The 27,267-nt window shown below is 38.6% G+C and overlaps 1 protein-coding gene across 1 annotated transcript in view; it reads right to left on the bottom strand.

Moving 5' to 3' along the window:
- Nucleotides 1-26,591, bottom strand: part of NUDT9 (nudix hydrolase 9) — a 43,970-nt gene extending 17,379 nt beyond the window's left edge. Inside the window, exons 1-5 of the mRNA XM_005904476.3 lie at nt 26,226-26,591; nt 17,300-17,536; nt 7,745-7,840; nt 4,162-4,248; nt 612-723 (exon numbers count right to left, since the gene is read on the bottom strand). Of these exons, the coding sequence (XP_005904538.1) occupies nt 612-723; nt 4,162-4,248; nt 7,745-7,840; nt 17,300-17,536; nt 26,226-26,332 (639 nt within the window). The 5' untranslated portion in view covers nt 26,333-26,591. The remainder of the gene's footprint in view (nt 1-611; nt 724-4,161; nt 4,249-7,744; nt 7,841-17,299; nt 17,537-26,225) is intronic.
- Nucleotides 26,592-27,267: the final 676 nt, after the last annotated feature.

The raw sequence follows: 27,267 nt of genomic DNA, 5'->3' as shown, positions 1-27,267 counted from the left end.
TACGGCATAAAATATAAAACCCGCTCTTGAACACATACACATTTTTTTAAAGCCACTTGAAATACCACTGACGTGAACTCAATAAAAGTATACTCTTCCTGATGATATTATAGAAACTTTAAAAACTGTAAGTAATGGTAAGTAATGTGTTATCTTTTTTTAAAGTACTGAAAATGTTACTTTGGTCTTAGAGTAGGGGATGGGTTCTAAGACAAGACTCAGCATTAGTGAGTATCTACAATACCAGATGCTTTAAATGCTCTCTCTAATAATCCTGTGAAATAAATATGATTATTTTTAGAACAAAGGTCTGAACTCCACAGCACTCAGCTCCAAGTGGAAAGGCTAAAACACAAGCCCAGGTCTAACATCAAAGTCCATGTTCTTCCTCAAGGGTTGTAGAATTAAGACTCAGATTTTAACAGCTTTGTTGTATTATTCTACATTTGTCATTAACAATGATACTTCACTGCAAAGGAATTACTAACTGAAGTAGGGAGGAAAGAGACTTAAGGGAGTAGAAAAGATCCATATGCGATAACCTTGCATTATATAAGTAAAGCAACTAAAAAGAACTGAAAACATTGATTTGACTTTATTTTAATGCTTACCCCTGGGATTGCCCATTCTCCACAGTCTTTCCTTTTTATTGCAACAAACTGCAAGATGTTTTTCCCAGAAATGGGATGGGTGATTTTATTTCCACTTCTATCCCTTTTCCACCTATAAACAGTAATGTAAGATCATAAGTGATTCAGAACAAAGATCAAGGTCCTAAACCAAGCTTAAGACAAAAATATAAAGATGTATTTTTCTTCATAATAGTGTATATACATTTACCTCAAATCAGCTAGTTTTATAAAGAAATATTGTTTTGCATTAAAAAAATACTCTTTATTTAGCACTGTTACAAACCAAATGTCTACTTTCAATAAAGGATATTATAGTCTCCATAATAAAAATTCAAGATATACTTTTTACTAAAGTAAAATTTATCAAAAAGATTTTAAAGCAGAACAGAATTTAAAGGAAGATCATTAAGAGTTTCTTTTCTTTTTTATCCAAGGAACCTTTTTAAGAATTATTAATATAAGTAGTAAAAAAGATCTGTAATAATTGCTTTTAACAGTTCACCCTGTTTTCAGAAAAGAAGATTATGTAATACAGGTTCGGTTCAGTTCAGTTCAGTTGCTCAGTCATGTCTGATTCTTTGTGACCCCATGAACCGCAGCACGCCAGGCCTCCCTGTCCATCACCAACTCCCGGAGTTCACTCAAACTCACGTCCATTGAGTCAGTGATGCCATCCAGCCATCTCATCCTCTGTCATCCCCTTCTCCTCCTGCCCCCAATCCCTCCCAGCATCAGTCTTTCCCAATGAGTCAACTCTTCACATGAGGTGGCCAAAGTTCTGGAGTTTCAGCTTTAGCATCATTCCTTCCAAAGAACACCCAGGAATGATCTTTATAATGGACTGGTTGGATCTCCTTGCAGTCCAAGGGACTCTCAAGAGTCTTCTCCAACACCACACTTCAAAAGCATCAATTCTTCAGCACTCAGCTTTCTTCACAGTCCAACTCTCACATCCATACATGACCACTGGAAAAACCAGAGCCTTGACTAGACGAACCTTTGTTGGCAAAGTAATGTCTCTGCTTTTCAATATGCTATCTAGGTTGGTCATAACTTTCCTTCCAAGGAGTAAGCGTCTTTTAATTTCATGGCTGCAATCACCATCTGCAGTGATTTTGGAGCCCAGAAAAATAAAGTCTGACACTGTTTCCACTGTTTCCCCATCTATTTCCCATGAAGTGACAGGACCAGATGCATGATCTTCGTTTTCTGAATGTTGAGCTTTAAGCCAACTTTTTCACTCTCCACTTTCACTTTCATCAAGAGGCTCCTTAGTTCTTCTTTGCTTTCTGCCATAAGGGTGGTGTCATCTGCATATCTGAGGTTATTGATATTTCTCCCAGCAAACTTGATTCCAGCTTGTGCTTCTTCCAGCCCAGCGTTTCTCATGATGTACTCTGCATAGAAGTTAAATAAGCAGGGTGACACTATACAGCCTTGACGTACTCCTTTTCCTATTTGGAACCAGTCTGTTGTTCCATGTCCAGTTGGTCTCAAAAAAAAAAAAAAAAAATGCTTCTCAATCTTTATCCCCTTTTTTGATACAAGAAATCTCACTCTATCCTTTAATTTTATATTTCAAATTTAATTGAATATTCTTAAAGCATCAAGGCAATGTTAATTTCAAAATGTGCTTTTTGTAATCAGAGCCTCCTTCCCAAAGATGTTGATAAATCTCCCTGTCTCCTTCCCTACACCACATCTACCTCCGCCTGCCAAATGTTAAGAATAGTTCTAATAGCCCCTTAGGCAAAGACAAAGATTTTGAACTTGCAGTACAAAACCAAAACAGAAAGCCTACAATCTAATTCTCATTCTGCATGAGATTAAAATACACCAGCTTAGATATGAGTGTCCAAGTCTTTATAATGTGGCTGAACACTACATCTAACCCATGAAAGTGAAAGTTGCTCAGTCATGTCCTACTCTTTGGGGCCCCATGGACTATACACTCCATGGAATTCCCCAGGCCAGAATACTGGAGTGGGTAGTGTATCCCTTTTCCAGCAGATCTTCCAGACCCAGGAATCGAACCCAGGTCTCTCGCATTGCAGGCAGATTCTTTACCAGCTAAGCCACAAGGGAAGCCCAAGAATACTGGAGTGGGTAGCCTAGCCCTTCTCCAGCGGATCTTCCAGACCCAGGAATGGAACTGGGTTCTCCTGCATTGCAGGTGGATTCTTCACCAACTGAGCTATCAGGGAAGCCCCATCTGTAATTCCTCCTAAAGGAGTTCACAGCCTAGCAGTGGAGCTAGACATGTAGGTGAATAAACTGTAAGACTGACAGCTTGATGAGTACAGATAGCTAGAAATGAAAGAACAATTAGTACAAGACAAATCTGATCTTAAGGATGCAGAGGGAGGAAACAAAGTTATAAAAACAAAATAATGTATTCAAGAAACTGAAAGTGTACATGGCAGTATGAACATCAGTGAGGGAAAGATGGATGATGAGGTTGAAGTAGGCCAAGAATTCATCAAATTCATCTGCTTAGAGAGCCAGAGAACGTTTTTAAGCAGGTTAAAAGCTGTTAGCAATTTGTATTTCAGAAAACCCACTTATTGTTGACAAAAGTTTGGAAGTTGGTTTGGAGGTGATCAAGACCAAAAGCAAGAAAAGACAGCTCAATTCAGTTCAGTCGCTCAGTCGTGTCCGACTCTTTGCGACCCCATGAACCCCAGCACGCCAGGCCTCCCTGTTCATCACCAACTCCTGGAGTCCACCCAAACCCATGTCCATTAAGTCGGTGATGCCATCCAACCACCTCATCCTCTGTCGTCCCCTTCTCCTCCTGTCCCCAATCCCTCCCAGCATCAGGTTCTTTTCAAATGAGTCAGCTCTTCACATGAGGTGGCCAAAGTATTGGAGTTTCAGCTTCAGCATCGGTCCTTCCAATGAACACCCAGGACTGATGTCCTTTAGGATGGACTGGTTGGATCTCCTTGCAGTCCAAGGGACTCTCAAGAGTCTTCTCCAACATCACAGTTCAAAAGCATCAATTCTTCTGCGCTCAGCTTTCTTCACAGTCCAACTCTCACATCCACAGATGGCTACTGGAAAAACCATAGCTTTGACTAGACGGGCCTTTGTTGACAAAGTAATATCTCTGCTTTTTAATATGCTGTCCAGGTTTTTCATAGCTTTTCTTCCAAGGAGCAAGCGCCTTTTAATTTCAAGGTTGCATACATACATATGTATATATATGCCTGTGTATATACCGACACACACACACATGCAGTCGGCTCTCTGTATCCACAAATGTGGAACCCACGGATAAGACAGGTCAACCATACTATTCCATTTTATGTAAGCGACCTGTATATCCACAGATTTTGCTACCTGCTTGAGGCACAGGGGCCTCTTCAAGAGCCAATCCCCTAAAATATCAAGGGATAACTATATATATAAACACATACATATACATACATTTGCATATGTATATGATGGACATGTAAAAACATGGTTAGTGTCTGTATGTTTCCAATTACTTGTCTCTTTGTTACTGAAATGTGTTTTCAGCTCTTACCTGGTTATGATGGGATCTGCAGCATGATTGGGGCCCCATCGCCCCAAAAGCCCCCGGCCAACCAGTCCAGTCCGTCCTGCAGGATTTCTGGAAAAACAAAAAACCATAAAACCAACTGAACGTACTCATCTTTTTGAACCAAACTTGATATGGCCCAAAACAAGGTGCTAAGAGGGAAATCAGATCCCCACACAAATCCATTAGCACTATTACATATTTGACATTCAAAGCACGTATTTCTTTACAGTGTTATTTAACTTTTCTTTCATGCCTGGGCCTGTTCCAGGAGGAGGATCTCATTTCCAGAGTTGTTTTAAATCTGGAAGGCTGAAATGCTCTGCACTAATCCCAGTCTAACTCTGCAACAGCAATGCTTTATCCAGTATATCCACACTTCTCTTCCCTTTCTCATCATCCTCTTTTCATACTTCACTCTCTTACAACCTGTCTCACTCATATAGTTTTGATTACATTTTAAAGTCCATTTATTTCATAGTGGGTTCTAGATTTTTATTATCAGTAATAGATATTGTGTAGCATATAATGAGGGCTTCCCAGGAGGTGCTAGTGGTAAAGAACCTGCCTGCCAGTGAAGGCAGGCATAAGAGACACAGGTTCCATCCCTGGGTCGGAAGATCCCCTGGAGAAGGGCATGGCAACCCACTCTAGTATTCTTGCCTGGAGAATCCCACGGACAGAGGAGCCTGGAGGGCTACAGTCCATAAAGGCTGCACAGAGTTGGACATGACTAAAGCGACTTAGCCCACAGCACACAGCATATAATGAAGTAGAAATACTTAATATTTCAAGATTTCAAATATACCAAATTCAATTTTTAAAAACAATTTTATAAAAATGCCAACAACTATTTAACCTAATGCCACAACCCAATGTTTAAAAGTCTATCAGATAAACAGGGCACGCTCACGCCTGAGTAATTTTCTTCCAGTCAATATTCCTTAAATGTTTAACTTTCATTATGTAAAATGAAATGCCCTAATCTGCAATCTTATCTATTTAATATCTTTGGTCCTCCCAGTATGTGAAAGTAAATAAACAACTCGTCAAATTTTCCCTTTCAGTTATCTTTTTAACTATTTTTTTATTTATGGTTGCACTGGGTCTTTGTTGCTGCAGGGGCTTTCTCCTCTGCAGTGCTCAGGCTTCTCATTTCAGTGGCTTCTCTTGTGGCGGAGCATGGGCTCTAGGTACAGGAGCTCCAGTGGCTGCAGCACGTGGGCTCAGAAGTTGTGGGTCACAGGTCTAGTTGCTCCACAGCATTTGGGATCTTCCTGGACCAGGGATCAAACTCATGCTCCCTGTACTGGCAGATGGATTCTCAACCACTACGCCCCCAGGGAAGTCCCAGCCACTCTTTTTTATTTTGCTCTTCTTTGCGAATGTTATTAAAATTGAGTCAATTTTTATATTGTTTTATACTGGACTCAGAAATATTTCAGCAAGACTTGCAAATAAAAACAGAAAGGCAAGACACTTGGCCAGGTTACAATTACTCTACTTTGCAAATTCAGGAAGAGGGGCAGGGTGGTCAGTAACTATGTTTTATTCCATGTAACCATACACCCTTGAATACAAATGATCAAAGCCAATATTAAGAGAAAGACCAAGCCTGTAACTGATAAACTAGAAGCTGTAGCAAAGATATATAGATTACCCTACTGCCTGAGCAACAGAGAAAGCTATTTGCAGAAAAAGCAAAACAAAGATAACATATAAAGGAAAGCAGACATAAGGCAGAGACAGTTCTAATGGATTTCCAAACTCTACCCTTTCCTAAAGTTAGCTGCATTTCTGCTTTGGATTCCTGAGATGATTCTGTAGTCCTAGAGTAAAGTTCACTTTTTTACTCAGGCAAGCTAGAGTTGGTTTCCATTAGTCAAGAGAGTCTTGACTAAAACAGGCTATCTTTCCTTTGCCTTTTCTGTCCTTTTATATGTGTAAATATCTTCTAACATATTTTGCCCAGAAGAGAACTTAAGGAGTAAGTCAAATGCAAGACAAGTTTGACTTGAAAAGACTCAGTAACACAGAAAAGTGAGTAAGCTATGAACAAAGAAAGAATTTAGCAAAACTGAAAGACCAGGTTGGCATGAGAGGAGCACTACTATTTCCTTGCTTTAGAAGAACTAAAAATATTTTTAGCTTTTGCAAAATTTCTACAAGGTGATACGTATGATTACCAAATCTGTGATTTTTCTATTTTTTTTTATTGGAGGCATGCTAATTTTTACATTTCTTCCTTTTATGATGACTTAAGAAAAACTGAAAATTTTCGAGTTGTGTAGAAAAATCACTTTTAAAAGTACAAAAAGAGGGATTTCCTGGTGGTCCAGTGGTGAAGACTCCACGCTTTCACTGGGCACAGGTTTGATCCCTAGTTGGTGAACTAAGATTCCCACATCCCACCCACTTGCCACACGACATGGCCAAAAGAAAAAAACGATGTTAAACTGTTAGGTTGTTCTTATTTTTACTCTTACATATTTGGATAAATTCTTAAAAGTATTATCTCATTTTATAAATAATCACTGAAATACAATTCTTAATCCTTTCCTTCTGTTAATTTATTCAATTACAGTTGACCCTTGAACAATGCTTCCATATAAACTTATAGTCTACCGTCTATACACACAGTTCCCCTCTATCTGTGGTTCCACATTCAGGTATTCAACCAAACTCAGATGGAGCAGTGCTGTAATATTTACTACTGAAAAAGAATCCATGTATAAGTGGGCCTGTGTAGTTTAAGCCCCATTTTGTTCAAGAGTCAACTGCTATTATTTCTATTTCAAGGTAAAGTTATAAGAAGATGCATTCAATTCCTTCCAGCACTTACTCACCATATGCAAACTACTTGCATTTTCTCTACTTATCTGTAAATGGAACTAAAAATATCCATCCACAGGGTTATTATTATGATTTAATTAAATCACATATATAAATTATTTCAGACAAGGTCTGACATATGCAAGCCCTTAATAAATGTTAATTACATTGATAAAATAAAATGTGTATTTTAAGGCAGGACAAAAAAATTTAGACCAAAATTTTGTGTGTCCATCTGGGCCTCTCCTAGCATCCCTAACGTGCAGTGTATCTGTACATTAACCAGACCTCCTCAAAGATGAGAGTGCTTTCATGACCATAAAGATTATTATTTTCCCTTTCTTCTGACACTAGCAATGTAACTTCTTAAAAGAACATGACTACACCTTCTAACAGGGCTTCCCTGGTGGCTCAGTGGTAAAGAAGCCACCTGCTAATAATGCAGGAGATGTGGGTTCAATACCTGGGTCAGGAGGATCCCCTTTCTTGCCTGGGAAATCCCTAATGGGATCACAAAAGAGTTCACCAAGACTTAGTGACTAAACAACAGTATCTTCTAACAGGTGGAACACTTCACAGAGCTTCCTGAGAGTCTGTCTTCCAAGTTGTAACTCTTAGTTTGGTTTACATAAAATTTGCTTTTTTCTTACCTTGATTGTTAAGTGAATTTTCATTGACAATTACTTTCTACCTTTTAAAGACCCATTATTGTAAGATGCCCCACCACAGTACTTACCTAGGTCTTCCATTTTTAACCTCATACAGGCCATTCTGGCTCTTTCTCTCAACCTGCCCATCCTTTTCATTAAACTTGGGAGAGAAGTTGCTTTCACTGTAATGAGAATACCAATGCAAAATAAGAAATAATGATCCAATATTACCAACAGCTTAATAATGCCAGCCAGTTATTTATAACAACCAGTATCCTTGAAACTAAATTTTTAGTACAAATTTAGTTTTCATTTACAAACTCATCAATTCCTTCAAAACACTTTCCGGCAAAAATTTTTTGTTTAATCAAAAGACTTTATAAGACAAGAAGGTACGTTGTAACCCCTGTGGGGAAGGACTAATGGCAGGCAAACTGGAACTGCTCCTACATCCTACAGAGAAGAATACATTACTATATACTACATCCTACAGAGAAGAATACATTACTATATACTCCATCCTACAGAGAAGAATACATTACTATATACTCCATCCTACAGAGAAGAATACATTACTATATACTACATCCTACAGAGAAGAATACGTTACTATATACTACATCCTACAGAGAAGAATACATTACTATATACTCCATCCTACAGAGAAGAATACATTACTATATACTCCATCCTACAGAGAAGAATACATTACTATATACTACATCCTACAGAGAAGAATACATTACTATCACTAAAGCGGATTTGTCTGTGGACACAATACGGCAGTTACTGGTTCCTATTAATAAACACTTCTAAAAGTAAGATTCCTTCTGACATTTTGCTGTTTCTACTGTCTCAAAGTAATTTTAATGTCTTCTAATGTACACTGATTAATATCTGTATCAAAGTAAAACCCAAAAAACATGAAAACACCCCACAAACTTCATAATAACCATGATACAAATTAAAATAATAAGCTGGAAATAATAACCATGATGTAGATTAAAACAGATATAAGCTGGAACTACTCCAGATCTTGATCTGGACACGGATCTGGATTAGAGAGTTAGATAAATATAAAATCTAACTGAGCTACACCTGCACACCTAAGAAATGTATAGTTCATTGCATTTATGTCACACTCCATAAAAATATTTTTAAAGCTATAAATAAACTACTTTCTTCACCATTATGAAGCTGCTGACATAACTGCACTGAGTGAATAAAGAGTTATATAGCACTGGACAGTTCACAGGCAGTTCTGACACAAGTTTCACTTCCTTTCTTGCTTTAATTCCAGTAAGCAAGAGCATAGAGATATTTGCGCTCTGTTTTGGAAATAGTTTCCAACTTGAATGAGGCAGTCATTTTCCCAAAACTTCTAACATACCTATAAAATTAAATGGTAAAAATCATGAAATTATAAAACCAGAGTTATAATGTTCTTGGGACTCTACAATTTCACCATTAAATGTGGAATCTTAAAAAAAAAAAATGGTACAAATGAACTTACTTACAAAACAGAAAGAGAGTCACAGATGTAGAAAATAAACTTATGGGTATCAGGGTGGGGGAGGGGGGTAAACTGGGAGATTGGGATTGACATACACACTACTATGTATAAAACAGGTAACTAGTAAGAACTCGCTAATACAGCACAGGGAACTTTATTCAGTGCTCTGTAATGGCCTACATGGGAACAGAATCTAAAAAAGAGAGAATAAGTCGGACACGACTGAGCGGCTTCACTTTCACTTTTCACTTGCATGCACTGGAGAAGGAAATGGCAACCCACTCCAGTGTTCTCGCCTGGAGAATCCCAGGGATGGGGGAGCCTGGTGGGCTGCCGTCTATGGGGTCGCACAGAGTTGGACACGACTGAAGCGACTTAGCAGCAGTAGCAGCAGCATATGTGTGTGTATATATATATATATATGATTCAAACCAGTCAATCCTAAAGGAAATCAGTCCTGAATATTCATTGGAAGGACTGACGCTGAAGCTGAAGCTCCAGCTCCAATACTCCGGCCACCTGATGAGAAGAACCGACTCATTGGAAAAGACCCCAATGCTGGGAAAGATTGAGGGCAGGAGGAGAAGGGGACGACAGAGGATGAGATAGTTGGATGGCATCACCAACTAGATGAACATGAGTTTGAGCAAGTTCTGGGAGTTGGTGATGGACATGGAGGCCTAGTGTGCTGCAGTCCATGGGGTCACAAAGAGTTGGACACAACTGAGCAACTGAACTGAACTGATAACGAACACAATACTGTAAATCAACAATACTCCATTAAAATTTTTTTAAATAAAAGAAACTAAATAAATATTGAATGCCAGTTAATGAAATACTTGTTGAAGTATACAGGCAGTGATGTACCAATACATCAAAAATCAAGATGGATGAAGGAGGGATAGATGGATATATATGTGATGAAATAAGTATAATAAAATGGTAATAAGAAAATCAAAGTGGTGAGTTATGAGTGTCCCCTGTAAAGTTCTTTCAAATTTCTTCTATGTTGGAAATGTTTCAGAATAAAATTTTAGATAAAGAGAGCCATTTTCTGGCGGGGGAAAGCATGAATCTAGTTATAATTTAAATATTAACATTAGTAAGGCTTTAGACATTGATACAAATTTAACTTATAAAAAATAAATTGAATGAAACAGGAAGACTCATTCAGTCTTCCTCCATTTACACTGTATAGCGCCCCTTGTAATGTCACTAATTCTAATTGTGCATGTGTATGTATAATGTACATGTAAATATATATCAATACAGCCTCTAAAATGAGGGAAATGGAACTCATTTACAGGTAATAATTTCTTCACAAGTTGGCTTCATGATTAATTAACAACTGAAATACTACCACAAACACATCTTTGGATTAAATAAGGAAACTGTGGGTCAAAATCAAGTCACAGCAATGTGTGACTGGTAAAGTTTAACAACCTAATGAACTAATACTAGATCAACCCAACTAGCAAAAATGTTTATTTAACTGACTAAATAATGCCTTGAGAGGACTATCATATACCATAAATTTACCAATTAAATCAAACTTATAAAATATTCCAAAACTAGAGTGGCCATTTAGCAGAGTAGTTAAGGGCATAAATTCTAAAGTCATACTGAGTTAAAGGCCAACCTATCCCATTTACTAGCTCCATGACCATATGTAAAGGACAAACTTTCTGTGCTTCCATTTCTTGTGTGTTTTTTTTTCCCTATAAAGGAGAAACAACAACCCTGTCTGCCTTCCAGAATAGTTATAAGAATAAAACACTGCTTATAAAACATTTAGTACAGTGCCTAGCTTGTAGTCAGTACATTTTACAACTCTATCATTGTATTTATCTAAAGAAACAAATATAAAATGTAAATCAACACAGCACTTCTATGAATTTAGTTAAAGTATTTATTTTAATTGGGGTATACCTGCTTTACAATGTTGTACAACAAAATAAATCAGCCATATGTATACATATGTAAATGTATATGTATACACATATACACTCCCTCTTGGGCCTCTCTCCCACCCGCTCCCGTCCCACCCCTCTACGTCACCACAGAGCTCTGAGCTGAGCTCCCTGTGCTACAAACAGCTTCCCGCTAGCTCTCTATTTTACACACGGCAGTGCACACAGGTCAATCCCAAACTCTCAATTCACTCCACTCCCCCTTCTCCACCAGTCCATGTCCACATGTCCCTTCTCTACATCTGTGTCTCTATTTCTGCTTTGTAAAATAAAACCACCTATACCATTTTTCTATATTTCACATACATGCATTAATATACAATACTTTTTTCTTTCTGACTTACTTCACTCTATGACAGACTCTAGGTCCATCCACACCTCCACAAATGTTACCCAATTTTGTCATTTTTACGGCTGAGTAATATTCCCCTGCATATATGTGCCACCTCTTCCTTATCCATTCATCTGCAGTTGCACATCTAAGTTGCTTTCATGTCCTGGCTAACGTAAACAGTGCTGCAATGAACACTGGGGTGCATGTGTCTTTTTGAATTATGGTCATATGGTAGTCCTTTCTTGGTTGCTTTCATTTGCAAATATTTTCTCCCATTCTAAGGTTGTTTTTTCATCTCATTTATAGTTTTCTTTTCTGTACAAAAGCTCTTAAGTTTAATTAGGTCCCATTTGTTTATTTTGTTTTTATTTTCCTTATTCTAGGAAGTGGGTCAAAAAAGATATTGCTATGGTTTATGTCAAAGAATGTTCTTATGTTTTCCTCTAAGAGTTGTACAGGTGTCTGGTCTTACACTTAGATCTTTATTCCATGTTGAGTTTTATTTTTATATATGGTGTTAACAGAGTGTTCTCATTTCATTCTTTTACATGTAGCTGTCCAGTTTTCCCAGTACCACTTGTTGAAAAGACTGTCTTTTCTCCATTGAACATTCTTGCCTTCTTTGTCACTTAGGTGACCATAAGTATGTGCATTTACCTTTGGGCTTTCAATCCTGTCCCACTGATCTATACTTCTGTTTTTGTGCCAGTACCATACTGTCCTGATGACTGTAGTTTTGTAGTACAGTCTGAAGTCAGGGAGCCTGATTACTCCAGTTCCGTTTTTTCTTTCTCAAGATTGCTTTGGTATCTTTCTCAAGATTGCTTTTGGTATCTTGGGGTCTTATATGGATCCACAAAAACTAAAAATTTTTTGTTCTAATTCTGTGAAAAAGTCCACTGGTAATTTGATAGGCAGTGTACTGAATCCATAGACTTATCTTAGGGAAATTAAAATGGAAGAAGTCTTGTGCAGACATCAAAAGGAGGAGAGCAGGCCTCTGATCTCCCTGGATACTGCAAAGATTCTGTGCCTGCCTGCAAGGAAAGCAAGTCAGGTGGCACTTTAGATAAGACAGGGAGTAGGTCTTAGATTCTCTTAAGCCCCTGAGGGTCTGGCCAATTCCCCCAACCCCACTTCCCACCTCCAGGATCTAAGAAGTTGACTCCTCTGTCCATGGAATCTCCAAGCAAGAATACTGAGTGGGTAGCCATTCCCTTCTCCAGAGGATCTCCCCACCCAGGGATTGAACCCAGGTCTCCTGCATTGCAGGTGGATTATTTACTGCCTGAGACACTTTTCCTACCCCTCATGACTCACAAGGTGAAACAAACAGCAAAAAGTTAAAGTAAAACCAGAGCTGCATTTTTGTGGACAAATTGATGATGATATCAGTTTGCTGCTTGGAACTGTTAAGTGGAAGCCCCCAAAACTACAATCTGAAGTCTCACCCACAGGGTAGACACACCACCTGGGACTTTTTCCCAATTAGGACTCCAGATTGCTGTTAATGAGGGACTTAACAGCACTGTCTAGATCTGGAGGTTGGTTGGTCCAAATTTGGTGATATACATGCTGTTACTTTTCTCTTTGTTTTTATTTCTCTTTTAATGATTGTACACTGAAATTAAGTCAAATAACCTTCTATTAAATACTGAAATTGCTTGTGTGATGTGTGGTTTCTTTGGTTAATAAATCCTTCAAAACTAAAATGAAAGTAAAACTTTCATCAAAACTACTGCTTTAAGTAGTATAGTCATTTTCATGATATTGATTCTTCTAACCCAAGAACATGGTATATCTCTCCATCTGTTTGTGTCATCTTTGATTTCTTTCGAAAATGTCTTATAGTTTTCTGAATACAGGACTTTTTCAAGTACCTCCTTGAAAGTAAAAGTGTTAGTCACTCAGTCATGTCCAACTCTTTGTGACCCCATGGACTATAGTCTGCCAGGCTCCTCTGTCCACAGAATTCTCCAGGCAAGAATACTGGAGTGGGTTGCCATTCCCTTCTCCAGGGGGATCTTCCCCACTCAAGAATCAAACCCAGGTCTCCTGCATTACAGGCAGATTCTTTTACCGTCTGAGCCACCAGGGAAGCCTTTTACCTTCTCATGTACGTTCATTCCTAGGTATTTTATTCTTTCTGTTGCAATAGTAATTGGGATTATTTATCTTTCTGATCTTTCATTGTTAGTATATAGGAATGCAAGAGATTTCTGTGCATTAATTTTGTATCCTGTAATTTTACCAAATTCATTGATTAGCTTGAATCAAAGGTGGCATATTCAGGATTTTCTATATATAGTCATATCATCCACAAACAGTGACAGTTTTACTTCTTCTTTTCAATTTGTATTCCTTTTATTTCTTTTTCCTTTCTGACTGCCACAGTTAGGACTTCCAAAACTATACTGAATAATAATGGCAAGAGTGGACATCCTTGTCTTGTTCCTGATCTTAAAGGAAATGCTTTCAGTTCTTCATCACTGATGTTTCCTGTGGGTTTGTCATATATGGCCTTTATCATGGTGAGGTGGGTTTCCTCTATGCCCACTTTCTGGAGAGTTTTTATCATAAATGGGTGTGAATTTTGTCAAAAGCTTTTCTGCATTTCTTGAGATGATTCTATGTGTGTGTGTGTGTTTTTAATTTAACTTGTTAACATGGTGTATCACAATGATTGACTTATATATATTGAAGAACCCTTGCATCCCTCGGAAAAATTTCACTTGATCAGGGTGTATGATTCTTTTAACGTGTTGCTAGTATTTTGTTGGAAGATTCTGGTAACTATGTTTATCAGTGATATTGGTCTGTAATTTTCTTTTTTCGTGATATCTTTGGTTTTGGTATTAGGCAGATGATAGCCTCACAGAATAAGCTTGGAGTATTCTATAATTTTTTGGAAGAGTCTGAGAGATGGGAATACCAGACCACCTGACCTGCCTCTTGAGAAACCTATATGCAGGTCAGGAAGCAACAGCTAGAACCGGACATGGAACAACAGACTGGTTCCAAAGAGGAAAAGGAGTACATCAAGGCTGTATATTGTCACCCTGCTTATTTAACTTATATGCAGAGTACATCATGAGAAACGCTGGACTGGAAGAAGCACAAGCTGGAATCAAGATTGCCTGGAGAAATATCAATAACCTCAGATATGCAGACAACACCACCCTTATGGCAGAAAGTGAAGAGGAACTAAAAAGCCTCTTGATGAAAGTCGAAGAGGAGAGTGAAAATGTTGGCTTAAAGCTCAACATTCAGAAAACTAAGATCATGGCATCTGGTCCCATCACCTCATGTGAAATAGATGGGGAAACAGTAGAAACTGTCAGACTTTATTTTGGGGGGCTCCAAAATCACTGCAGATGGTGACTGCAGCCATGAAATTAAAAGATGCTTACTCCTTGGAAGGAAAGTTATGACCAACCTAGATAGCATATTCAAAAGCAGAGACATTACTTTGCCAAAAAAGGTTCATCTAGTCAAGGCTATGGTTTTTCCTGTGGTCATGTACAGATGTGAGAGTTGGACTATAAAGAAAGCTGAGCGCCAAAGAACTGATGCTTTTGAACTGTGGTGTTGGAGAAGACTCTTGAGAGTCCCTTGGACTGCAAGGAGATCCAACCAGTCCCTCCTAAAGGAGATCAGTCCTGGGTGTTCACTGGAAGGACTGATGCTAAAGCTGAAACTCCAATACTTTGGCTACCTCACGTGAAAAGCTGACTCAATGGAAAAGACTCTGATGCTGGGAGGGATTGGGGGCAGGAGGAGAAGGGGACGACAGAGGATGAGATGGCTGGATGGCATCACTGACTCGATGGACATGAGTTTGAGTGAACTCCAGGAGTTGGTGATGGACAGGGAGGCTTGGGGTGCTGCGATTCATGGGGTTGCAAAGAGTCGGACACAACTGAGCGACTGAACTGAACTGAGAAGGATAGATGTTAGCTCTTCTTTAAATGCTTGATACATTTCACCTATGAAGCCATCTTATCCTGGACTTTTTGTTTGTTGGACAATTTTAACTGGAGTTTCAATTTCATTACTTGTGATTGGTCTGTCTATACTTTCTATTTCTTCCTGCTTCAGTCTTGGGAGACTGTACCTTTCTAAGAATTTGTCCATTTCTTCCAGGTTGTCCATTTTATTGGCATAGAGTTGCTTATAGTAGTCTTCTAATGATTCTTTGTATTTCTGGGGTGTCAGTTGTAATTTCTCTTTTTTCATTTGTAATTTTATTGATCTGAATCCCTTTTTTTTTTTTTTAATGAGTCTGGCTTAAAGTCTATTGATTTTGTTTATCTTCTCAAAGAACCAGCTTTTAGTTTCATTGATTTTTGCTATTGTTTTCTTCATTTCTATTTCATTTATTTCTGCTCTGCCTATGATTTATTTCCTTCTACTAACTCTGGGTTTTGTTTGTTCTTCTTGGTCTAGCTGCTTTAGTATAATGTTAGGTTGTTTACTGGAGATTTTCTCATTTCTTGAGGAAGAACTGAATTGCTATTAACTTCCCTCTTAGGATTGCTTTTACTGCATCCCATGGTTTTGAGTCATCCTGATTTCACTGTCATTTGTTTCTATGTATTTTTTTATTTCCTCTTTGATTTCTTCACTGATCTTTTTGTTATTCAGTAGTCTATTATTTAGCCTCCATGTGTTCATGTTTTTACAGTTTCTTTTTTTCCTGTAATTGATTTCTAATCTCAAAGTGTTGTAGTCAGAAAACATGCTTGATACAGTTTCAATTTTCTTAAATTTACCAAGGCTTGATTTGTGACCCAAGATATGATCTATCCTGGAGAATATTCCATGTGCACTTGAGATGAAAGTATATTCTGCTGCTTTCAGATGGAATGTCCTATAAGTATCAATTAATTCTATCTGATCTATTGTGTCATTAAAGCTTGTGTTTTCTTATTTATTTTCTGTCTGGATAATCTGTTCACTGGGGAAGTGGGGTATTAAAGTCTCCCACTATTATTGAGTTGCTGCCATTTTCCCCTTTTAGGGTTGCTAGCATTTGCCTTATGTATGGAGGTGCTCCTGTACTGGGGGCAAAAATATTTATAATTGTTGTATCGCCTTCTTGGATTGATCCCTTGGTTATTATGTAGCATTCTTGTTTCTTATAACAGTCTTTATTTTAAAGTCTTGTTTATCTGATATGAATACTGCTACTCCAGCTTTTTTTTTTTTACTTCCATTTGCATGGAATATCTTTTTGCAACCTTTCATTTTCAGTCTGTGTCTCTGGGTCTGAAGTGGGTCTCCTGTTGATAGCCTATATACAGGTCTTATTTTTGTATTCATTCAGCCATTCTACTTCTAATCAAAACATTTCTGCTTGAGTTTTTTGTTTTCCTCTTTCCTCTCTCCTTTATCTATCCCTTTTCTATCTTCTCACAATGGTCAAATTTTATCATCACCTTGTTGTTAGTAATCCAGAAAAAGTTTCTGAAAAACATTTTCACTATTCAAACACAAGTAGCTATGTTGGAAAATAACCACAAAAGATGTTATTGATAACCCAAGAAGAAGAAATGAAAACAGAAACTACCACTTGTCATTTCATAAAATAAAAAACTCTACGATTAAATAGATTTACCTATTTGGAAAGATCATCATAAAACCCCCAAAAGAATAAATAAACATGAATTGAATAGCTTTGGCAAAAATTCAAGTTAATGTGGAAACAGTTTAAGTCAAGCACTAGATAAAAATTATTTTTCTGCTATCAAATGACAATTTACAAACACAACCATTACCTTCTCCAAAAGTCTCCTACCCAGCTAACACCAGCTAATTTACTCACGTGATCTGAGGATCTGCCCACTGAGGTCCAGCCAAGACAGAAACTGCAGTGTATTCCACAGGATTATAGTCATGCCACTCAACAAGCCAGTCCACTTTATCATTAGGAACCTGGCTGCGCTGAACTTTTGAACCTGGATAAGGAGATGTCCGAGCCTTGTTGTGGGAATTCTCTTTGGTACCATTAAAACCAGACATCATGGAATTAACATGAAATCTGCAGGATGAAAGTGAGTTTCTGAAAGGGGAAAAAAAAAAAAACGTTTTATGTAAGTACAAAATACTTAAATTAACTTAAAAACCTAATTCACAGTCTTCAAAATACAACTTTTCAAAGACTTAAAAATCAGAAAATCCTAATTTGATGCATACTGGAATAAAGGTCCAATATCTGTGAAACTATTTACAAACATAAAAATATTGCTAAATCTTACTAATTGAAACTTACTCACAGAGTTTATTTTAGCTGAGAAAAAGGGACAGAAGTTTACTTTTGTTAGCACAAATGTTGGAGAAGATAATTTTATAATAAAAATTCAACCATAAAAACAAATGTAAAGAAAGACTATTAAAGCCTACATGAAGGAATCCATTTAAAAAAAAAAAAAAATAAAAGCTAATGGTCTAACACAGCAGTCCCCAAGCTTTTTGGCACAAGGAACTGGTTTCGTGGAAGACAATTTTTACACCGATCAGGGTGAGGGGGCAGGGATGGATAATTCAGGCCTGGTGGTAATGGGAGTGACTGAGGTGGGGAACAGTTCAGGTGGTAATACAAGCAATGGGGAACGGCAGGTGAAGCTTCACTTGCTTGCGCACTGCTCACCTGCTGTGTGACCCAGTTTCCAATAGGGCCTGGGGGTTGGGGATCTCTGGTCTAACATACATATGTAAAAAATGGATGACAGAAATAGCACAAAAGAAGAAAAGGAAATGGAGATATACTGTTGTTAGGTTCCTACACTGTACTCAAATTAATGTAGTATTACTTGAAGCCAGACTCTGATAGAGGTACATATTATAAACTTTAGAGTAGGAGTTCCTGATGATTCCAGTAGTTAAGAAACCACCTGTCAGTGCAGGGGACATGGGTTCAATCCCTGGTCCAGGAAGATTCCATATGCCATGGAGCAACTAAGCCCATGCTCTACAACTACTGAAGCACACACACTCACAAGCCACAGCTACTGAGCCCACGTGCTACAACTAGTGAAGCCCACACACTCCAGAGCCATGCTCTGCAACAAGAAAAGCCACCATAATGAGAAGCCCAGGTACCAGAACTAGACAGGACCCCTGCTTGCTGCAACTAGAGAAAACCTGCGTGCAGCAACAAAGACCCAGTACAGCCAAAAATAAAAGTAAATATTTTTTTTTCAAAACACTTTAGAGTAAAATAAGTGTAGAGCTAAAATAATTAGATAGTATATATACAAAAAGGAAAACAAAAAACTGAAACTTAACCTTTACACCATACCATACACAAAAATCTTTCATTTCTCCTCCTGACTAAAAATGTAAATGCCTTCTCATTATTCTTAAAGATCAAAATTCCTAATGGCCCTAAATTAGGGTCTCTAATATGACAGAGGGGATTCTGAGAACAGTTCCCTTCTCCTGCTCTCACAATAATGATTAGCCCTACTTGAGATAAATGACCAATGGGAAAAACACTAACGTGATGGGGTGTTGAAATAAGTCAAATCCATGTGCCTTTTGATATCATACATACAGTGAGAAGTACACAGCAATCATTTCTGAGGATTCCTTATAAGAATATACGATCAGAGTCTAGATATAAGGAAATACAGGACACACTCACATTAAGGGATATCTTATATAATAAAGGTCCATACGTTTTAAATCGCTATGGTCATGAAAGATAAAAGTTGAAGGAACTCATCCAGATAGAGAGCATGAAAACGAAGTGCAATCAACGATCCTGGGTTATCTCCTGAATCATGTAAAAAAAAAAAGGACAAGTATTGAAATGTGAATGGGGTAGGACAAATAATTTTTTTAAAAACTTATTTACTCCCGACAAGGAATCAATGGCTTCACCGATAAATTTTATTAAACATCTGAGGAAGAATTAACACTAACACTCCTCAAATGCTTCCCAAAAAACTGAAGAGGAGTGAATACTTCCAAATTCTATGAGATCAGCATTATTACCCTGATACCAAAGCTAAACAAAGATACTACCAGAAACTACAGACCAATATCCCTGAAAAATATCAATGAAAAAATCCTCTACGAGACAGCAGTGAACGTGACTTCCCTGGTGGTACAGTGGGTAAGAATCCACTTGCCAATGCAGGGGACACAGGTCTGATCCCTGGTCCAGGAAGATTTTGCATGCCAAGGAGCAACTAAAGCCCACGAGCCACAACTGCTGAACCCACAGGCTACAATCACTGAAGCCCATGCACCCAACAAAGGGTGCCCCCCACTCACTACAACTAGAGAAAGCCCATGCACAGCAACAAACACCTGGCACAACCAAAAATTAGTGAATAAATAGTCTTCTTTAAAAAGATAGTAGTGAACGGACTTCAGCAACACATTAAAAGGATTATACATCATCATCAAGTGGGATTTATTCCTGAAATTCAAGAACAGTTCAACATACAAACATAAACCAAAGTAACATATCACATTAAAAGAATGAAGGAAAAAAGCATGTGATACTCTCAACTGATGCCCAAAAATGTCTCTGTCAGACAAATGCTGTATGATATCACTTATATGTGGAATCTAAAATATGGCACAAATAAACATATCTACTAAACAGAAACAAACTCAGACTTGAACAGACTTGTGGTTGCCAACAGGGAGACGGAGGGGGAGAGGGAAGGAGTAGGAGCTTGGGATTAGCAGATGCAAACTGGTATATATAACATGGATAGACAACCAGGTCCTACTGTAGGGCACTGGGAACTATACTCAACATCCTGTGATAAACCCTAATGGAAAAGAATATGGAAAAAGATACATACGTGTGTGTGTGGGTATACAGGCCGACAGGATACAATAGAGAGCCCAGACATAAACCCTTACATACATCGTCAGATGATTTTCAAAAAAGGGTGTCAACTCTCAAACGGGAAAGGACAGCCCTTCCAACAAACGGTGCTGGGAAGGTTAGATACCCACATGCAAACAGATGAAGATGGACCCATAGCTTACATATACACAAACATTAACTTGAAATGGATCAAAGAGCCAAACATTAAGACCTAAAACTAAAAAACTCTTAAAAGAAAACATAGAGGGAGATTTCATGACATTGAATTTGGCAATGATTTGTCAGATATGACTGAAAGCACGAGCGACAGAAGAAAATCAGTAAATCAGACTGTATCAACACGAAAACATCTGTGTATCAAAGGACACAATCAACGGAGTGAAAAAAGCAAATCACAAACTATAATGTAGATGACATTCAAAGGGCTAGTAACTATAATATATTGAGTTCGTATAAACTGACAAAGGCTGAACTGGAATAGGAAACTGGGCAGATTATGACCAATCAAAAAGAGCAGATCCAACTGGCTAATAAACATTAAAAGACAGTTATAATCACTAGCAATTAAAGAAATGAAAATTAAGTAACCTTAAATTCTTTTTTCCATCTAGACTAACAAACCTTTAAAAAGGTAACACCATCTCCCATACATTGCTGGTAGAGATGTGAACTGCTACAGCATTTCTGTAAAGTAATTTGGCAATAAAGATGAATATACTTACACCCTGCAACTCAAGTAATTTCATTCCACTAATCTATCCCATAAAAATGAAATAACCAACTATACATACAAAAAGTGTTTATTTCAGCAATGTTTAATGGGAATTAAAGGAAATGCCCAATAATGTAAGGATGGCTCAGTAAATATTAGAACAGCTACACCACGGGATGACTATTAAGTAGCTATTAGAAATAATGACATCAAGTGACAGTATTTTCATACGATATTGTTGAAAATGAAAAGGAAGATGCAAGAAAGTGTGTATAGTATGATCCCATCTTACACAGAAATGGTAGAAAAAATAAAGAAGATATATTTAAGAGTATGTACACAATGTATTCATTTTTTCACTGCTGCCATAACAAATTTCCCCAAATTCAGCAGCTTAAAACTATACAAATTTATTATCTTATTATCTTTATCTCCAGGTCAGAAGTCAGATAAAAGTCTTACTGGGCTAAAACCAACATGTAGACAGGGCTGCAAGACTTTGATGTAGCCAGCAAGGCTTTCATTCAGATTTCATAGAGAGATCAGAAGCTGATCTAACAGAGTTCAGCACCACCAATCCTGATATAAATTTACTTTTTACTTCTGTTTTATTATTTCCTAGCAGTTTATTTTCTAAACAATTTTATTTTCAATCAACTTCAGAACAATTAAGGGACCTACAGTTCTAAGAAGTAAAGTAAAAGTTAGTCATGAGAAACAAGGTTTCTTGTTTCTCATAAGAAAAATCTCAACCAACCAACCAACCCTTACACCCAAAGGAACTAGAAAATGAAGAACAAACAAAACCCAAAGCTAGTAGAAGCAAAGAAATCATAAAGACCAGAACAGAAATAAAAGAAACAGAGACTAAAAAACAGCAGATAAATGGAACAGAAAAGAAAGCCCAGAAATGAACCCACACTTATATGGGCAATTAATCTACAACAGAGGAGGCAAGAATACACAATAGGGAAAGGTAGCCTTTTCAACCAGAGAAGGCGATGGCACCCTACTCCAGTACTCTTGCCTAGAAAATCCCATGGACGGAGGAGCCTGGTGGACTGCAGTCCATGGGGTCGCGAAGAGTCGGACACGACTGAGCGACTTCACTTTCACTTTTCACTTTCATGCATTGGAGAAGGAAATGGCAACCCACTCCAGCGTTCTTGCCTGGAGAATCTCAGGGACAGGGGACAGAGAATCTCTGGTGGACTGCCGTCTATGGGGTCGCACAGAGTCGAACACGACTGAAGCGACTTAGCAGCAGCCTTTTCAACAGATGCAAAAGAAACAAACCAGATTACTCTCTCACACCATGCACAAAAATAATTTCAAAATGAATTAAAAACTTAAATGCAAGATCTGAAACCATAAAACCTCTAGAAGAAAACATAATCAGTACATTCTTTGACATTGGTCTTAGCAAGATTTTTGGGGGTATGACTCCTCTGGCAAGGGAAACAAAAGCAAAAATAAACAAATGGGACATTAAACTAAAAAGCTTTTGTGCAGCAAAGGAAACTACCAACAAAACAAAAAGGCTGCCTACTGAATGGGAGAATATACTTGCAAACAATATATCTGATAATTGGTTAATATCTAAAACATACAAAGAACTTACATAATACAACACTAGAAAAAACAAACAACCCAACTTAAGAAATGGGTGGAAGCTCCAAATACATATTTTTTTCAAAGAGGACATAGAGATGACCAATAGGAACATTAAAATACGCTCAACATCACTTTTCACTTTCATGCACTGGAGAAGGAAATGGCAACCCACTCCAGTGTCCTTGCCTGGAGAAGCCCAGGGACAGGGGAGTCTGGGGGGCTGCCGTCTATGGGGTGGCACAGAGTTGGACATGACTGAAGAGACTTAGCAGCAGCAGCAACATCACTAATCATCACAGAAATGCAAATCAAAACCCACCTCATACCTGTCAGAATGGCTATTATCAAAAAAACAACAAATAAGTGTTGGTGGGGTTGTGGGGAAAAGGGAACCCTTGTGCACTACTAATGGGAATGTAAATTGATGCAGCTACTGTAGAAAACAGTAGAGATTCCTTAAAAAAATTAAAAATATTACTACTATATGATCCACCAATTCTACTCCTGAATATTTATCTAAAGAACATAAAAAGACTAATTAGAAAAGATGCATGCACCCCCATATTCACAGCAGCATTATTTACAACAGCCAAGATACGGAAGTAGCCTAACTGCCCATCAATAGGTGAATGGATAAAGATATCATGCACACACAACACATAATGGAATATTACTCAGCTATTTAAAAAAAAAAGGAAATATTTTCATTTGTGATGACATGGTTAGACCTAGAGGGTATTATGCTAAGTGAAATGTCAGAAAAAAGAGAAAGACAACTACTGTATGACTCTAATATGCGGAATCTAAAAACAAAACAAATAAACCTAACAAAACAGAAACACAGTCATAGATACACAGAACAAACAGGTAGTCACCAAAAGAGAGGACAGCAGGGGGTGGAAAGAAGTAGAAAGGGATAAGATGAAGAGGTACAAACTTCTAGGTACAAAATAAATGAATTATGTGTATGAAATGTAAGGTGTGGAGAGTAACTGTTATCCCTGTATGGTGACATATGGTAACTAAACTCACCCTGGAGATCATGTTAAGATGTATGGAAGTATCAAATCACTACGTTGTATAACAGGAACTAACATAGTGTTATATAGGTCAATTATACTTCAAAAAACAAACTCATAAAGATTGTGGAGGGCCGCGGGGAACTGGGTAAAGGTGGTCAAAAGGTCCCTACGACTTTCCAGTTATAAGATAAGTAAGTACTAGGGATATAATGTCCAACATGATGTATACAACTAATACTGCTCTATATTATATATAAAGTAATCCTAAGAGTTCTCATCACAACGAAAATTTTTTATTCTAATTCTTTAATGTTGTGTCTATAGGAGATGATGGATGTTCACTAAACTTATTGTGACAATCATTTCATGTTTGTGTTGCAAATCATTATGATATACACATTACTCTTATACAGTGCTATACATCAATTTGATCTCAATAAAACTGGAGGGAAAATAAATTTCATATTACACATACATAGGTTAAAACCAAATCTATATACTAAGTCTTCAAACAAAGAATTCATCAATTTTTGTTTTTATTCCGTTTGTGACATTTTATACATAACTGCATTATACACAAACTTTACTTTTAGACCTTCATAGACAAGGAGAAGACTCTTGAGAGTCTCTTGGACTGCAAGGAGATCCAACCAGTCCATCCTAAAGGAGATCAGTCCTGGGTATTCATTGGTAGGACTGATGTTGAAGCTGAAACTCCAATACTTTGGCCACCTGACGCAAAGAGCTGCTTCATTTGAAAAGACCCTGATGCTGGGAAAGATTGAGGGCAGGAGGAGAAGGGGACAACAGAGGATGAGATGGTTGGATGGCATAACCGACTCAATGGACATGGGTTTGGGTGGACTCCGGGAGTTGGTGATGGACAGGGAGGCCTGACATGCTGCGGTTCATGGGGTTGCAAAGAGTCAGACACGACGGAGCAACTGAACTGAACTGAAGTCAAATCAGAGTGAAATCAATTCTAGTAAAAGTATTAGAAGGCTTCATCAAAATGTCCCCAGGATCTCCTTCACTCCTTTGATACGCAAACCATTCTTGCTTGAAACACTATGCTTTCATTGGTTTTGTCAACTTTTTTTTTTTTAAACAAGAGCATTATGTCTTTTATTTTCCACATACCAGTCCCTCTGTGCTTTGAGGAAAGTAACAAAGGATTCTACCTGCTTTTTTAATACTTTTGTTTTTTTAAACAGTTTCAGCTTCACAGCAAAATTGTGCAGAAAATAAAAGAGCTCCCATGTAAACCCAGCTTCCTCACCACAAACACAAAAAACCCCAACACCACCACCACCAAGTCCCACCAGAGAGTTACATTTGAAATAAAGTGAAGTTGCTCAGTTGTGTCCGACTTTGCAACCCCATGGACCGTAGTCTACCAGGCTCCTCCATCCATGGGATTTTTCAGGAAGAGTACTGGAGTGGGTTGCCATTTCCTTCTCCAGGGATGTTCCCAACCCAGGGATCAAACCCAGGTTTGCAAGCAAACACTTTACTGTCTGAGCCACCAGGGAAGTTAATACCTTTCAAATAAGGGGGCCGAAACATCCTACATGAGCAGTGGGACAGTAACCACAGAAATCAGCCCTCTCTGCCTCCTCATCCTACAAACAAAAAGTCTGTAGTACTTGTTGATCCCCAGGACAAAACCAAAATGTAAAGGAAGGGCTGGAACCTCTATGGTCAATTAGGTATTAAAGAACACAGCAGAAACTTCGGCTTAATATCTGTACAGTTCACACTGAGGAAATAAAGTTGAGGCAGCTACAGTCAGCAGGGAAATTTGCTCAAGTGTAAAGTCTGAACCAGAAGAGGAAGGGGACGATTCCAGCCTGTCCACCTGTTGCTACTTGCTCACACACCCTCAACGGAAACCTTCCAGTCCAGAGGGCTATCACTGGAGTTGCGGGGGTTGGAGCGTGGGCGGGGGGCGGAGGGGGGGGGGGGGTGGATAGAAGAAAAAATGGAAGAAATAGAAGGAAATTTCCTTGTGTCTAATGAGGTGACAAAAATAATTAAAAACACACACACTCCTAGAGGCAGCCTCACAACACTTGTTTATTACTCAATGCCTAGCATGGGCATGGTACCTAGGACATGTGTTCAGAAACCACGAGAAAAGAATAAGAGGAGGAGACAGTATGCGATACCACAAATCCCTAAATTTATCCAAGGCAATTTTTTTAAAAAGAGGTAAATAATAAACATATTATCTACATTGAAATGGAGAAGTAGAGGAATAACGACTTACACTTTTACACCGTTTAAACGGTTCGCTATTTAAACTCCCTGGGGACAAACAATGTTAGTGACTCACGGAAGAGGACAAATTTCAAGTATCGTGAGAAAGCGTGCCACCACTTGCTTTTCTCAAAAGGCAGGTGAAATATTTAAGTCTTTTTTTAAAAACGTGCGTATGGCTGTAAAAAGCTGGGACCCAAGCGGAGCCTCCTGAAACCACCCGACCAGAAGCTGGTTCCCAGCCGCAACGGAAAGACTCGGGAGAAGGAGTCAGCGCTAGAAGCGAGAATACCTGCACGCCGCGACGCTGCAACTGCCCAAGGACTTAACAGTCACAGAGGCCAGGGCGACAGAGAGGGACACGGCGTATAAAGTCTTCCCCAGGAAGCCTCCGGCCATCAGCGGCCCGCGGAAAATTCGCGGAGAGGTAGCTCTTAGCTTGGTCCGCAGCCTCCGCCCTCCCCACAGCCCCGAGCCCCGAGTGTCCAGCGGGTACTGGGACCGGGCAGCCCTCCGGTTCCGTAGAGGAAGTAGCTACGTCAGTCTCATTAACACACAGTGACTAGTTGGCCTCCCAAAATAACAGCCCACTTCGAACCCCCAAGTGACGCGCAAGGTACAGCTCCAGTTGCCGGGAAAACAGCCGGCCCGGCCGTAACGCCCCACTGCGTGACGGCACTTTACGACAGCGCCGCAAAGCGAGGAGGTGCAGGCTTCATAGCGCCGGCCTTCTTCGGCTTTTCATTCTTGCGGGTCCGGTGATTGTGAGGGGGGTTGGATAGGGGTCTCGGGGTACCATCCAGAAAGCGGTAGGGAAAAGGGAGGATGAAAGAAACCGAGAAGTTGGAAAGGAGAAGAAAAAGGAAGGGGATTCAGAGAAGTGTGCCCTCCTTTTTTTTTTTTTCCACCCCAGGGAGGAAGAGGTTACGATCCTAGTCATATCTGATTTCAAGTGGTTACAGGGAAAAGAAATAGGCGAAAGACTTGGAATTCCCGTATTCTTTTTTTACCAAGATGTTCATGTCATGGGTAAATTTCACGAGGCTTTGACGTGTGTGGCCTTAGCAAACCTGCGGAGGAGTAAAACCAGCTGTGAAATAAGTACACAGCGTGGAGGAGGGACAAGGGCAACATCTGATACATAACTCCAGAGGCAGCGATTAGCCGAACCGGAAATTGTAAACCACCATTGTTCAGAACAGTTTGTAATGCGATTTTTGTTTGACACTTGGTTTGTCATTATCTTTTTTTAGGTCTGAAATTATAAGACGTAGTATTATACCCATTTAAAAATATATTTTTAATATTCTTTTTCAGTATAGTTTATCACAGGG

The sequence above is a fragment of the Bos mutus genome, chromosome 6 (genome assembly GCF_027580195.1).
Source record: "Bos mutus isolate GX-2022 chromosome 6, NWIPB_WYAK_1.1, whole genome shotgun sequence".
In the NCBI taxonomy this organism is placed as follows: Eukaryota; Metazoa; Chordata; class Mammalia; order Artiodactyla; family Bovidae; genus Bos; species Bos mutus.
Note: the sequence above shows the minus strand (reverse complement) of the source record. Positions and strands in the feature narration are given on the sequence as shown.